Here is a 15,083-nt window from a genome sequence, read left to right on the forward strand (position 1 = left end):
TGCCTGGCCTTAATTTTTTGTATTTTTTTGTAGAGATGGTTTTTCACCTTGTTGCTCCGGCTGATCTTGAACTCCTGGGCTCAAAGTGATCTTCCCACCTTGGTCTCCCAAAGTCCTGGGATTACAGCATGAGCCACTGTGCTTGGCCAAGTTAAGAAAATTAATAATGTATGTTTCTTTATCAAGGGCCGTCCTAGTGAAACTGGCATCTAGTTTTACTGAGTGTGTGTGGTAGCGAAGGATACCTTGACAACTAGTCCAAAACCATTGTCTTGATTTGTGCTGGTTCACTAATAGTCTTACACACCATTGCTTTTGCACCATCAGTACAGATGTTAACACAATTAAAAAGGCAAACAGCATTGTAGTGGTATTATAATGAAACTAGCCTGGCCCAAATAAATCTTTCAAAAGGTCTTGGGGTCCCTAAAGAGTGTGTGGGCCACACTTTCAGAACCATTATTTTAGGCAGTTTCATCTATCAGGCCAGTGACTTCTAAATCTAGATCTCTTCTGAGCTCCAGGCTCTTGATCTGGGACACCACTGGTTTCCTTCCCTCCTTGGAGTCTCCTTTGCTTGTTGTTGCTCATCACCCTAATACCTAAACCATTTAAATGCCTTGGGACTCACCCTTGAGGTCTCTTCCCTGTCTTATTCTTTCCCTAAGTGACCTCACCCAGTCCCATAGCTTCATGAGCGAATACTTCCAAATTTAGGTCTTTATCCAGAGTTTCTTCCCTGAGCTCCAGATTCACCCAGTAGGGAGGTATTCAATAAATATTTTTATGGACAAATGTATGAAGGAATGTTTGCAGTCTTGATTTGGATGACAGGAAACTCAAGGCTTTCATTTGAAACTCCCATCAGAGTTTCACCCAACTTGGACATAGTCTCCCTTACAATCTATATGTATGTCTCCAATACATCATTTAATCCCTTGCTAAATTTCTATCCCTTGTTTATCAAGAATGTCAAAGTAGGCATTGTGCGGTGGCTCACACCTGTAATCCCAGCACTTTGGGAGGCTAAGGCTGGTGGATCACTTGAGGTCAGGAGTTTGAGACCAACCTAGCTAACATGGTGAACCCTCATCTCTACTCAAAATATAAAAATTAGCCAGGTGTGGTGGTGCACACCTGTGATCACAGCTACTCAGGAGGCTGAGGCAGGAGAATCACTTGAACCCTGGGGACGGAGGTTGGATTGAGCCGAGATGGCGCCACTGTACTCCAGCCTAAGACTGTCTCAAAAAAAAAAAAAAAGTCAAAGTGAATACTACTTAAATATCCCTCTCTCCTCTGCTGTTTGTCTAAAAGGGCTTAGCTGAGAAGAAAAGCACAGAAGGCCTGTCACTCTCTGCCTGGCATGTTCTCTGCTGTGGTGGATTTTCCCTTTTTTGCAAATTACTAAGAATCAAAAGTATATGTTGTGGGTGTATACTGGTACATTTGGTGACTGGTTATATCTTGGCTTATTTTTGCAAATTGTTTGTTGTAGAAAGAGTAAATGTCATAGGCAAGAAGTATACCCTTTTAAAAGAAATATTGGGGTTTCCCCCCCATTTTAAAAATTAACTTCCAACCTTGTTTTTTTACATTTATTGATGACAAATGTTTTTATTACATAAACACTGTTCTACAGCTAGTCTCATGTCCTTGCTGATAAAAAAAAGTGATAGAATCTTTTAATTTTGTACTTTAGCACCAGAGTCAACAGCTTTCTGTGATACAAGATTTATGTAATATGTTGTAATCACATCTCCCTGCCTCAGACCTCTAGTCTTTTTCACTCCGGTGCTGGCACCACCATCTTCCCACATGCTCTGAGCCAGAAGCCTGAGGCCGTCTCCTTACTGAGCTCTCTTCCTCACTCCCTGCATCCAGTTAGGGGCTATTGTCCTGTTGATTCTGCCTCTCATCAACTCTTGGAATCTGTTGCCTCCCCTTGATTCCTACTGTTCCTAACCCTGGGGCCACTATAGTTACCTGCTTAATGATTTGGGGGTTCTATCTAGATACCTCCTGTCTGTCCTCCTGACGGCAATTTCAGCCCTTGTTAAAATGCAAGTCTGATCACAATCTATCCAGCCACACCCACTCTCCATCCTTTACCAGAATGACAGTCCAAGTTGAGTATCCCTTATCTGAAATACTTGGGACCAGAGTGTTTTAGATTTTGGAATCTGTATATACATAGGGATGAGATCCAATTCTCAAGCAAAATTTATTTATGTTTCGTTATATACCTTATACTTGTAGACTGAAGGTAATTTTATATAAGTATGTGTGTATATATACACATATATATGTACATATGTATACACACATACATATATATATATATATAGAGAGAGAGAGAGAGAGACGGAGTTTTGCTCTTGTTGCCCAGGCTGGAGTGCAATGGTACGATCTCGGCGCACTACAACCTCCACTTCCCGGGTTCAAGTGATTCTCCTGCCTCAGCCTCCTGAGTAGCTGGGATTACAGGTGTGTGCCACCACACCTGGCTAATTTTTGTATTTTTAGTTGAGATGGGGTTTCACCATGTTGGCCAGGCTGGTGTCAAACTCCTGACCTCAAGTTATCTGCCTGCCCCGGCCTCCTAAAGTGCTGGGATTACAGGCATGAGCCTCCACACCCAGCCTAGAATTTAAATTCCTCTGGGAAAGCACACAGCACTGAGCCTGGCACAGTGTGCCCTCCACCACATGGCTTTCTCTTTCTGCCCCGACCTCTCAAAGTGCTGGGATTACAGACGTGAGCCACTGTGCCCGGCCAATTTTATATATTTTTAATAATATTGTGCATGAGATGCACTTTTAACTGTGTTTTGACTGTAAGCCATCACACGAGGCCAGGTGTGGAATTTTCTACTTTTGGCATTGTCAGTGCTCAAAGTTTCTGATTTTGGAGCATTTTGGATTTGTGTTTTTGTTTTTGTTTTTTTTTTGAGACAGGGTCTCACTCGATTGTCCAGGCTGGAGTACAGGGGTGTGATCACAGTTCATTGCAGCCTGGATCTCCCAGGCTCAAGCTATCCTCCTGTCTCAGCCTCCCGAGTAGCTAGGACTATAGGCATCCAGTTAATTTTAGTATTTGCAACACAGTTTCTCCATATTGCCCAGGCTAGTCTCAAACTGAGCTCACATGATCTGCCTGCCTCGGCCTCCCAAAGTGCTGAGCCACTGCACCTGATCGATTTTGGATTTTTGAGGTAGGGATCTTAAACCTGTACTACTTATATAGAGTGTTTACAATAGTTCAAATGATTTGTTTATATTTCTAATTGTTCTATGTTTTATACTACCCTACGAGGTAGGAGATGGCCCCTTATAGCCATAGTAACTCATGCTCAAAGATCTTGGGTAGCTTGCCCAAAGCCAGTCAGGAAGGGACTGAGTCTGGGAAATGAACCTAGGTCTGTCTCTGAAACCCACTTGTTCTTCCCCTTTGTTTTTCTAATTCCTTAGCAATGCATTCAAGAACATTCATGATCTGGCCCAAGTATATATTTAAAAGTTGAGTTTTCATTTTTTTTTAATAAAATGGATGAGTAACTTCCCAAATAACTGAATATTTATAGGAAATTAAGACTTGACTTTTCATTATAAGAGATACTAATGGACAAAGCATGGTGGCTCACGCCTGTAATCCCAGCACTTTAGGAGGCCAAGGTGAGCGGCTTGCTTGAGCCCAGGAATTTGAGACCAGCCTGGGCAACATAGAGAGACTTTGTCTCCAAAAAAATACAAACATTAGCTGGTTGTGGTGGTACTTGCCTGTAGTCCCCACTCCTGGGGAGGCTGGGGTGGGAGGATTGCTCAAGCCCCAGAGGTTGAGGCTACAATGAGCTGTAATCGTGTCACTGCATTCCAGCCTGGGTGACAGAGCAAGACTTTTTCCCATTAAAAAAAAAAAATTTTATGCTAAGGTAATAGAAATATAGCCTTAGCCCCATATAGCGTCATTAGTATTTCTCTCTCTCTCTCTTTTTTTTTTGAGTTAGAATCTTATTCTGTCATGCAGGCTGGAGTTCAGTGTTGTGATCTCTGCTCACTGCAACCTCTGCCCTCCCCTGTCCCCCAGGGGATCCTCCCACCTTAGCCTCCCAAGTTAGCTGGAACTACAGGCACACCACCATGCCCAGCTGATTTTTGTATTTTTTGTAGAGATGGAGTTTCGATATGTTGCCCAGGCTGGTCTCTAACTCCTGGGCTCAGTCACCCTGGCCTTCCAAAGTGCTGGGAGTATCGGCATGAGCCACTGCACCTGGCCAAAAAACTGATTTTTAACAGTATTCGGGAACTAGTCAGAGTGCTTTATGTACAGTAACTCATTCAGTCTTCACAAAATACATGGACAGAAACAATACAGTTAATAAACTCAACTAGACTGTATCTTCATAAGGTTTCCGAAACAGAAAGAAAAATGAACCAGTAGACCAATACCCAAGATATCTTATGGTGTAGAACACGGATTAGTAAACTGTGGCTCATATCCAAATGCTGCCCAGTTTATAAAGAGTTAAAAAAGCATTAGCAGCAGCTGCTATGACAGGGTATGTGTCCCATAAAGCCTAAAATATATACCGCCTGCCCCTCTACAGAAACAGTTTATAGACTCCTGGTATAAAAAAAGTGTCCCTGACCTGTTCTGGAATAGGATCTTTTGGATGATGTAATACTCAGCCATCTTCAAGGAAAAAATCAGCATTTTTTTTGTTTTTTTTTTTTTTTTGAGAGAGAGTTTTACTCTTGTCGCCCAGACTGGAGTGCAATGGCATGATCTTGGCTCACTGCAACCTCTCCCTCCTGGGTTCAAGGGATTCTCCTGCCTCAGCTTCCCAAGTTGCTGGGATTACAGGTGCATGCCATCACACCTGGCTAATATTTGTATTTTTAATAGAGATGGGGTTTCACCATCTTGACCAGGCTAGTCTCGAACTCCTGACCTCAGGTGATCTACCTACCGGCCTTGGCCTCCCAAAGTGCTGGGATTACAGGCGTGAGCCACTGTGCCCGGACAGAATACATGTTCTTTAAACATTCGTTTTGCTTCTAGTCTATCAATGGTTCTATAGCCACTCTCCCCTATAAAATGCCTATACTGGCCAAGTGGAGTGGCTCATGCCTACCTAGCACTTTGGCAGGCTGAAGCAGGAAGATTGCTTAAGCCCAGGTGTTTGAGACCAGCCTGGGCAATAGTGAAACCCCATTTCTACAAAAACTACAAAAATTGGCTGGGTGTGGTGGCGTGTGCCTGTAGTCCCAGCTACTTGGGAAGCTGAGGTGGGAGGATTGCTTGAGCCTAGGAGTTGCAGGCTGCAATGAGCCATGATCATGCTACTGTACTCTAGGATGGGTGGCAGAGTGAGACCATGTCTCAAAAATAATCAATCAATCAATCAATCAATCAATCAATAGGCCGGGCACGGTGGCTCAAGCCTGTAATCCCAGCACTTTGGGAGGCCAAGACCGGTGGATCACGAGGTCAGGAGATCGAGACCGTCCTGGCTAACACGGTGAAACCCCGTCTCTACTAAAAAATACAAAAAACTAGCTGGGCGAGGTGGTGGGCGCCTGTAGTCCCAGCTACTCGGGAGGCTGAGGCAGGAGAATGGCGTGAACCTGGGAGGCGGAGCTTGCAGTGAGCTGAGATCCGGTCACTACAGTCCAGCCTGGGCGACAGAGCGAGACTCCGTCTCAAAAAAATAATAAAAATAAAAATAAAATAAATAAATAAATAAAACCTATACTAAAAGTGACTCTTTGAATTGGCTTTTTAGATGTCTTTTCCAATAAAACTTTGACATATGCTCATAACTGTAACTATTAAGTTTTTTTTCTGGAACTGGTTGTAGTTTTAGTGTTTTAGATAAACTCCTTCAGAAATATTCAGGCAGAAAAACAGTTACATATAAAGGAACAACAACAGCGAGAGACTTAAGACTTCTCCTGTGTGACATTAGATGCCAAAGACAATATCTCTGAAGGAAAATGCTGTCACTCCAAATCCACCAAGGCCAGTCAAGTGCAAGGGACAGCAGAAAAATATTTTCAGTTATACGGACTTAGAAAAATGTCCACCTACCTTTCCTGGAAAAGTGACTTATAGTTACATTTCACTTACCTGAAACATGAATGAAGATAAACTCTAGAACAGAGAATCTGTGGCTTAAAAAGGACTGGCAGCAAGTGGTAAAACAATTTAATCTCAGAGTTAAGACTAAATAACTAGTTGTAGGTATAAATATGAATGAAATTGTAAAAAAAAAAAAATACTTTTTTATTTAGAACCACCTCCTTTCCTACTTTGATCTAAAAATTCCAGAATGTATCAAATCTGGTAACTGCACCAGTAAGGGTTGGGTGGTGGGGCAAAGAACATACATAGAAAGTGATCAAAGAGGAAACATGAGAGGCACTAAAAGTCTAGGGAAGTCCCTACGGGAAGCATGTAACATACTTAGATACAAATAATCCATTAAAAAAAAAAGTAGAATTCCCCTCAAAGGACTCTTCTGGCTCTTGCGATTCAAATTAGCACAACAAAACTGAGAACTGTCTGTATAAGGGACAACTGAAGCTAAGATTCCGGCCATGTCCTGAGATCTGAGGGGAGCATCCAGTAAGAGCATCAATATGACAAGGTCAGAAAATCCTCTGTCACAAAAGCTGGCTTCTTTCTTTGCCATGGTCCTGTTAGAAGGAGCTATGCTTCAGTTATCTTTGGTATGAAGGGACCTACCACCTTTCCCTCTGTGATACCCTCTGTAATTTTGGGAGAAACACAACTTATGGTAGCATATATCAACCTTGAAAAGGAGAAATACCAACCACTGGAGCATGAAAAAATATTAGTAAAATAAAATTTTACAAATAAATGGTTATAATGATAAACTATAAATATGTTCATGGTTAAAGAAACAGAGGGAACATAGTGAGACCCAGCATGGTGGTTCAAAGGATTTGGCCTCTGCACTACAAGTTTCTCCCTCTTTTTTTTTTTTTTTAAGAGACAAGGTCTCTCTGTTGCCCAGGCTACCCAGGCACAATATCATGACTCACTGTGCACTGGTGCAATCATGGCAAAACTCCTGAGCTCAAGTAATCCTCCCACCTTGGCCACCCGAGTGCTGGGACTACAGTCGTGCACCACCACGCCTGGCTAATTTTTTGTAAAGATGGGGGTCTCGCTATGTTGCCCAGGCTGGTCTCAAACTCCCGGACTGAAATGATCCTCCTCCCTTGGCCTCCCAAAGTGCAGAGATTACAGACCTGAGTTGCTGCACCCGGCCTTCTCTCTGTGTTGGGGCCGGCAGATTGCCCTTTGTCTTGCCTGGCTGTTTATTCAGTGTAAACTAGAGTGAGGTCCTTCCACCCTCCTTTCTGTTCTCTGTGTGGAGGGGCCAGGGAGCTTTCCATTGCCCCTGGGGGTGGGGGAGAGGGTGTGGACTGTGCCCTCTGGGTGCTCCTGCCTCTCAGGCATTTTTCTTGCCTGATGACAGTTTCTCAGCCCTCCATACTCTGGTTTTTTTGGTATGGCAGCAGAAATCCCACATTTCTGGTAGGCCTGCAGCATCCTTGCTTAGTTTCCTGTGCAGATGCAGATATCCTCTACTTTCTGTTTGGGGTTTTGCAGTGGGAACCACGTGGGCCTTGTTTAGGGGAGGGGCTGTAACACCATCTGTGTTCACATAATCCTTCCTGCCCCCACAGCCTCCCTACACTCCTGTAAGTTCTCTGCAACAAGAGTTGCATGATTAAACATTTCTTTTATTAAAACTAAAATTGTAGAAGCTTTTCTGTGCACTTTGCCTTTCCCTAATCATCTGATTTGCATGCATTTATTATTCTAGATTGGCAACAGAGATGATTCCAATCTTTATATAAAAGTGAAGCTGAAGGCTGCTGAGGAGGTAAGCCAGAACAGCCGTGCCATCACCCTCCCCCACCTCCACCTGGGTCCTATCAATTACCCCTTGCCCTTTTTGTTCCTCCCTGTGTAAACTTTTATCACCCGCAGGAGACATTAGTTTATCTATTTTGCAAGTCAGAAATGGGTGAGTTAGACCTGTGACCTCTGGTTTGCCCTTGAGTTTTTGTTTTCTCTTTAATGATTTTCTGCCCAAAGAGCAGGATGTCAGTTGAGAAAAGTGACGAGACAAGTCTCAATCATTTTAGGAGATTTATTTGCCAAAATTAAAGACACACCTGGGAGACAGGTCTATGCCTTTCTCTGAAGATGATTTCGAGTTCTCCAAATTTAAAGAGGAAAGGGCAGGTTATTGAGAAGTACACAATTTTCGTGTAAGAGGTGGGTAGGGAAAAATAGTCATTCATGACTTTGGCTAAGTGAATCTGCATTTTTTACATAAGGTGACATAGACAGTCGGACACCATGGCTCATGCCTGTAATCCCAATACTTTGAGAGGCTGAGGCAGGTGGATCACCTGAGCTCAGGAGTTCGATACCAGCCTGCGAAACATGGAGAAACCCCATCTATACTAAAAATACAAAAAATTAGCCAGGTGTGGTAGCGCATGCCTGTAATCCCAGCTACTTGGGAGACTGAGGCAGGAGAATTGCTTGAACCTGGGAGGCGGAGGTTGCGGTGAGCTGAGATCATTCCATTGCACTCCAGCTTGGGCAACGAGAGTGAAACTCCATCCCCCCCAAAGAAAGATGATATAGACAAGTGGGGCTGAGGAAAAATGCAGGCAATCTGCATTTTACGTAAGATAACATAGACAAAATGGGGCAGGGGAACAACCAGATATACATTTGTGTCTGGTGGGCTGGGGGTGGCTGCACCTGTAAAGACAAGCTATTGGTTTACATTGCCATGGTGAAATTTTAACAGAAACATCATAAAGATCTTGCCGCTCACTAGGAATTTCCTTGTGGGCAAAATATGGGGGAGGCATGTAGCTTTTCATCTTGTAACATCTCATTTAGGAACCAAAAAGGGGGAGGCAGATTTGCATGACCCAGTTCCCAGCTTGGCTTTTCCCTTTGACTTAATGAATTTGGGGTCCCAAGATTTAATTTCCTTCCTCAAGGAATAGCAAGCATGACATTGCTGAAGTGCCGTGGTGGCAATTAACCAGCAAATGATGAATGGGTTGAAGTGAGGGACTCATTCTTCAGAACATATAAGGGTGAAATGATGACCAACACCTCCTTGTTTGTTAGTCATGTCTGTAAAAGAAATGGTTCGATATCTCAAGTTGTCCTGCCATTTACCTGCTTTTAATGTCCGTTTTGCAGATTGGGATCAAAGCCACTCACATTAAGTTACCAAGAACAACCACAGAATCTGAGGTGAGTTTTTATGAGTTGATTGTGAAGAGGGAAGCTGAAGTGGTTTCCTCTCTGGTTTTGGTTTAGGGGGACTTTGGGGACTGCCACATTTACCCAAGACCTCCAGGTACTTTTTTTTTTTTTTTTTTTTTTTGAGCTAGTTTCGCTCTTGTTGCCCAGGCTGGAGAGCAATGGCGCGATCTCGACTCCCTGCAACATCCGCCTCCCCAGTTCAAGCAATTCTCCTGCCTCAGCCTCCCAAGTAGCTGGGATTACAGGCGCGCACCACATCGCCTGGCTAATTTTTATATTTTTAATACAGACGGGGTTTCACCTCGTTGGCCAGACTGGTCTCGAACTCCTGACCTTAGGTGATTCACCCGCCTCGGCCTCCCAAAGTGCTGGGATTACAGGCGTGAGCCACCGCCATGCCCAGCATCTCCAGGTGTTCTTTCTTTACAGACTCCCATAAAGGAGATGGCGCAGTCCTAGGGGAGGAATATTTGGTACTCAAAGTGTGACTGCAGTACTGTTTGCTTCCAAATCATCTGTTGTGTTTATTAAAACTGATCCTTGGCCTGTAATTATCTGCATTCTAAAAACCAAATATGTATTCCTTTTATATGAGGTTTAGGAATAGGCAGAACAAATTAGTGGTGATTAAAGTCAGAACTGTGGTTGCCTGTAGGTGGGAGATTAACGCTAAAGGAGTAGGAGGATAAAGCTCCTTCTTAAGGTTATAGCAATGTTCCATATATGTGCTGTCCAGTATGGGAGCCACTAGCCCCATGAGGCTATTTGAATTTAATTAAAATGACATAAAATTAAAAATTCACTTCCTTGGTTGTACTAGCCACTTTGCAAGGATTCAGTAGCTGCTATTGTATTGTAAGGTGCAAATTACAGAAAATTTCTGCCATCACAAAAAAGATGATTGGACATTGCTGCTCTACATCTTGATTTGGACGATTGTAACATGGGTATTATTGCTGTAATAAGTTATTAGAGTTCTTAGCTCTTTTTATTTTATTGTATTGTATTTTTAGAGACAGGGTCGCACTCTGTTGCCTCAGCTGGAGCACAGTGGTGTGGTCATAGCTCAATTGTAGCCTCAACCTCCTAAGCTCAAGTGATCCCTCTACCTCAGCCTCTTGAGCAGCTGGGACTATAGGCATGAGCCACCATGCCCAGCTAATTTTTTTTTTTTTTTTTTAAGACAGGGTTTTACTCTTGTCGCCCAGGCTAGAGTGCAATGGTGCGATCTTGGCTCACTGCAACCTCCACCTCCTGGGTTCAAGCGATTCTTGTGCCTCAGCCTCCTGAGTAGCTGTGACTACAGGCATGTGCCACCACACCCACCTAATTTTTGTATTTTTAGTTGCCCATATTGCCCAGGCTGGTCTCAAACTCCTGACTTCAAGTGATCTACCCACCCAAGCCTCCCAAAGTGCTGGGATTATAGGCGTGAGCCACCACACCTGGCCCTTTTTTTTTTTTTTTGAGATAGAGTCTTGCTGTGTTGCCTAGGCTGGAGAGCAGTGGCATGATCTCAGCTCACTGCAACCTCTGCTTCCTGGGTTCAAGCGATTCTCATGCCTCAGCCTCCTGAGAGGCTGGGACTACAGGCACATGCCACCATGCCTGGCTTATTTTTTGTATTTTTGTAGAGACAGGGTTTCACCATGTTGGCCAGGCTGGTTTCAAACTCCTGGCTTCAAGTGATCCAGTAACTGCTATTGTATTGTACGATGCAAATTATAGAAAATAATTTTCTATATTTTGGGAGGCCCACCTCGGCCTCCCAAAGTGCTGGGATGACAGGTGTGAGCCACCGCACCGGGCCCTAATTTTTTTTTTTTTTTTTTTTTTTTGAGATGGAGTTTCACTATTGTTGCCCCTGGAGTACAATGGTACAATCTCAGCTCACCACTGGAGTGCAGTGGCACGATCTCAGTTCACTGCAACCTCCGCCTCCCGGGTTCAAGTGATTCTCCTGCCTCAGCCTCCTGAGTAGCTGGGATTACAGGCATGTGCTACCACACCTGGCTAATTTTGTATTTTTAGTAGAGACAGGGTTTCACTACGTTGGCTAAGCTAGTCTTGAACTCCCGAGCTCAGGTGATCCACCCACCTCAGCCTCCTAAAGTGCTGGGATTACAGGCGTGAGCCACTGGCCCTAATTTTTAAAAATTTTTGTAGAGATCACATTTCACTGTGTTGCCCAGGCTGGTCTTGAACACCTGGGTTCAAGTAATCCTCCTGACTTGGCCTCCTAAAGTGCTGGGATTACAGGCATGAGCCACCTCGCCCAGCCATTTAGCTCTTTTATTTGATGGACTTCTTACCAGACACCTAGGGGATGCATTCTATGTTAAGTACAGGTGTTCTGCTCAGGAGTCAAGGGGAAGGTACATTCTGAAAGAACTATAATTAAACTGTTGGGGGGAAATAGGGCAACCTAATTTTTGCCTTGAAAAGTGTTTCTTCCTACCTTTTGATTTCTATGTGATATACAAATTATATGTGGTATTACTTTTAGGTGATCAAGTACATTACATCTTTGAATGAAGACTCTACTATACACGGGTTCTTAGTGCAGCTACCTTTTGATTCAGAGAATTCCATTAACACTGAAGAAGTGATCAATGCTATTGCACCCGAGAAGGATGTGGATGGGTAAATGTGGCTTGGCTTCCTATGTCTCATTGCATGCTTTCATTTATAATATGTTTCTATTTGGGGAATACAGCATAAATGTTTCTAAAGAGTAAAGACACCTAATTGCCTTTATTTCCTTCTTATTTCCATCACTTTTTTTTAGATTGACCAGCATCAGTGCTGGGAAACTTGCTAGAGGTGACCTCAATGACTGTTTCATTCCTTGTACGCCTAAGGGATGCTTGGAACTCATCAAAGAGACAGGTAAAAACAACAAACCAAACAGCAAGAAAGCATCATTTCCTGAAGCCTGGTCTTGACATGTGGTGGCATAGAGGAGGTACATAGTGGGCCATAAATAAATGTACTTGATTGGCAGAAGGGCCTGTCTAGTAAGGATGTTATCTAAATTTTCTCTCCATTTTCTCAGAAACTCTATGAAGTAGGTACTGTTACTGTTCAAATGCTAAGAGAATAGGCTCAGGCCAGGCATGGCGGCTCACGCCTGTAATCCCAGCACTTTGGGAGGCCGAAGCGGGCAGATCACCTGAGGTCAGGAGTTCGAGACCAACCTGGTCAACATGGTGAAACCTTGTCTCTACTAAAAATACAAAAGAATTATCCAGGCAGGGTGGTGTGCACCTGTACTTCCAGCTATTTGGGAGGCAGAGGTGGGAGGATTGCTTGAACCCGGGAGGAGGAGGTTGCAGTGAGCTGAGATCACCCCACTGCACTCCAGCCTGGGCAACAGAGTGAGACTCTGCTCTAAAACAAACAAACAAAAACCAGCTCAGAGAGAGCAAGTAACTTGTCTGGGAGACAATGGAACCAAGATTTGAATTCAGAGTTATCTGAGTTGAAAGCAATTTATTTTTTGTGAAAAATAACCTATATAGTAATAAAAATTAGGATAGTTTAAAAGAATACGAAGTGAAAAGTCCCACCTTCCCCCACCCCCAAAATGGGCACTGAATCTCCACAGTAGTTCCAGGACTCGACAGATGGCTGGAAATGGGTCTCCTGTACAGTTGGCCATATTGTCCCGTTACTAGTTAGCACCTTGCTATTTTAATTTCATTATGAATACTTTTAGCAGAGGTTATTTTTTACAAGGAAATGGGTCCTGGTAAAAAGAAGTAGGTCAGAAGTTTCAAGTGGAAAGTTTTGGCCACCATAAATGAAAATTTTCTGTGGTTGGCAAGAAAAGGTTAAGCTTTGACAGTTCATTTCTACAGTTAAATGTATATTCTTCAGCATATTTAGCAAACATTGTAGTGCCTTGCTTAAAAAAGAAAAAAAAATCCCACGAGGACAGCACCTGAAGGCCTCACACTGCCTTTTATTGACAGTGATGCTATCATTTGCCCTGATGCAGCTTTAACTCTTCTGCTGAATCCTTAAAAAGTATAGAAAGTTACCTTTTAAAACTTCGTGGTCCTTACTTCTAGATGTTCATGATGTTAACATTATTATAAGAGTTTATCTTTTCCTGAAAAAAACGATTTTATACAAGAAGCACAATTTAAACCCTACCTGCCTTGACCAAGGGTCCACTGCCCTCAGCCTTGACTGCCCTGAGGACTCTGATGAAGTCATCAACTTCTCTCTGCTTTCTTCTTTGTGGACAGCTCATTCTCGGGCTCCACTTTGTGGCCACAGACACCTACAGCCTGGTTCCATCCTCAAGCCTAACAGTCATGGGATTGGATCTTACCAGCTGAGGGAAGAAATATGGTCACCTGTCCACTACTGGGTACTCACTCAGGCTGTCTTTAGTAGAGTATGAGTCAGCCCTAAAAAGGACATTGGTATATTGCCAGAAAAATGGATGCTGTGATGCAAAAAGAAAGCTTGCTGCCACAGTTAAATTTCCCCTTTATCACTTCCCTGCAAGTAACCCTATGGCTCAGGCCCTAAGCCAAAAGAGAAATTTGGGTGAGGAACTGTATAAACAAACTTACCAAATTTGGAAAGAATTACTAATACTAATCTAATTTCCTACACATCTCTCCAACCTGTTACATACACCCTATTTGTTTTAACTGTTTTTCCCATGTAATTTAATCTGATTTCTTCTTCTGTATGGCTGATTAGCTGTATGTCAGGGTTTCTTTTTTCTTTGAGTGTAGGTTTTCTTCCCACTCCCTTATGACTCAATGAATGATCTTGGCTTAAGCTGCTCCCAAAAACCCACGGCAAGAAGGACACATGTACAAGTCCCAATTTATAGCTGAAACCCTAGAGTTGAGAATATTATTGCCAAAGAAGGAATGTTTTTGGGAAGGTTTCTGTTTGATGTTAAGAACCTGTTTTTGTGCACTTATTCTGAATTCTCCACGTGGCATGTGAATGAGGGCAGCTTCTATCCTCCAGCTCTGATGCAGGCTGGCTTTTCTTTCAGGGCTGCCGATTGCCGGAAGGCATGCTGTGGTGGTCGGGCGCAGTAAAATTGTCGGGGCCCCGATGCATGACTTGCTTCTGTGGAACAATGCCACAGTGACCACCTGCCACTCCAAGACTGCCAATCTGAATGAGGAGGTAGGGAGTCCAGGGGAGAGGTGAAGGTGTTACGGTGGGGAGGGTGGGTGTTCTTTTCACACACTAAGTGCCAGATGCTGCCATGTCCTTTATACTCATGACCTCATTTAACCCCATCATCTCATTTTTACAAGATGAAAAAGCAAATTCAAATCAAAGGCTGAGTGGGGTGGCTCACACCTGTAGTCCCAACACTTTGGGAGGCTGAGGCAGGAGGATTGTTTGAGCTCAAGAGTTTTTGAGACCAGCCTGGGCAACATCGTGAGACACTTTCTCTGCAAAAAAATTAAAAATTAGCCAGATGTGGTGGGCACATGCCTGTAGTCCCAGCTACTCAGGAGTTTGAGGCAAGAGGATTGCTTGAGCCCAGGAGGTTGAGGCTGCAGTAAGCCATGATCACACCACTGCACTCCAGCCTGGGCTACAGAGCAAGACCCTGTCTCAAAAAAAAAAAATTAATTATTTAAAAAAAAAACATAAAATTAAAAGTGTGCCCAAGTTTATACAGAGTTTGTTCTGTGTAATTTCTCTTTTCTTTTTTCTTTCTTTCTTTTTTTTTTTTGAGACGGAGTTTCACTCCTGTT

General features: G+C 43.4%; 1 protein-coding gene across 1 annotated transcript in view; it reads left to right on the forward strand.

Moving 5' to 3' along the window:
• MTHFD1 (methylenetetrahydrofolate dehydrogenase, cyclohydrolase and formyltetrahydrofolate synthetase 1) overlaps positions 1 to 15,083 on the forward strand; it is a 73,562-nt gene that overhangs the window by 17,093 nt on the left and 41,386 nt on the right. The window contains exons 3-7 of the mRNA XM_007986954.3: positions 7,859 to 7,918; positions 9,271 to 9,324; positions 11,843 to 11,979; positions 12,125 to 12,225; positions 14,363 to 14,499. Of these exons, the coding sequence (XP_007985145.2) occupies positions 7,859 to 7,918; positions 9,271 to 9,324; positions 11,843 to 11,979; positions 12,125 to 12,225; positions 14,363 to 14,499 (489 nt within the window). The remainder of the gene's footprint in view (positions 1 to 7,858; positions 7,919 to 9,270; positions 9,325 to 11,842; positions 11,980 to 12,124; positions 12,226 to 14,362; positions 14,500 to 15,083) is intronic.

The sequence above is a fragment of the Chlorocebus sabaeus genome, chromosome 24, assembly GCF_047675955.1.
Source record: "Chlorocebus sabaeus isolate Y175 chromosome 24, mChlSab1.0.hap1, whole genome shotgun sequence".
In the NCBI taxonomy this organism is placed as follows: domain Eukaryota; kingdom Metazoa; phylum Chordata; class Mammalia; order Primates; family Cercopithecidae; genus Chlorocebus; species Chlorocebus sabaeus.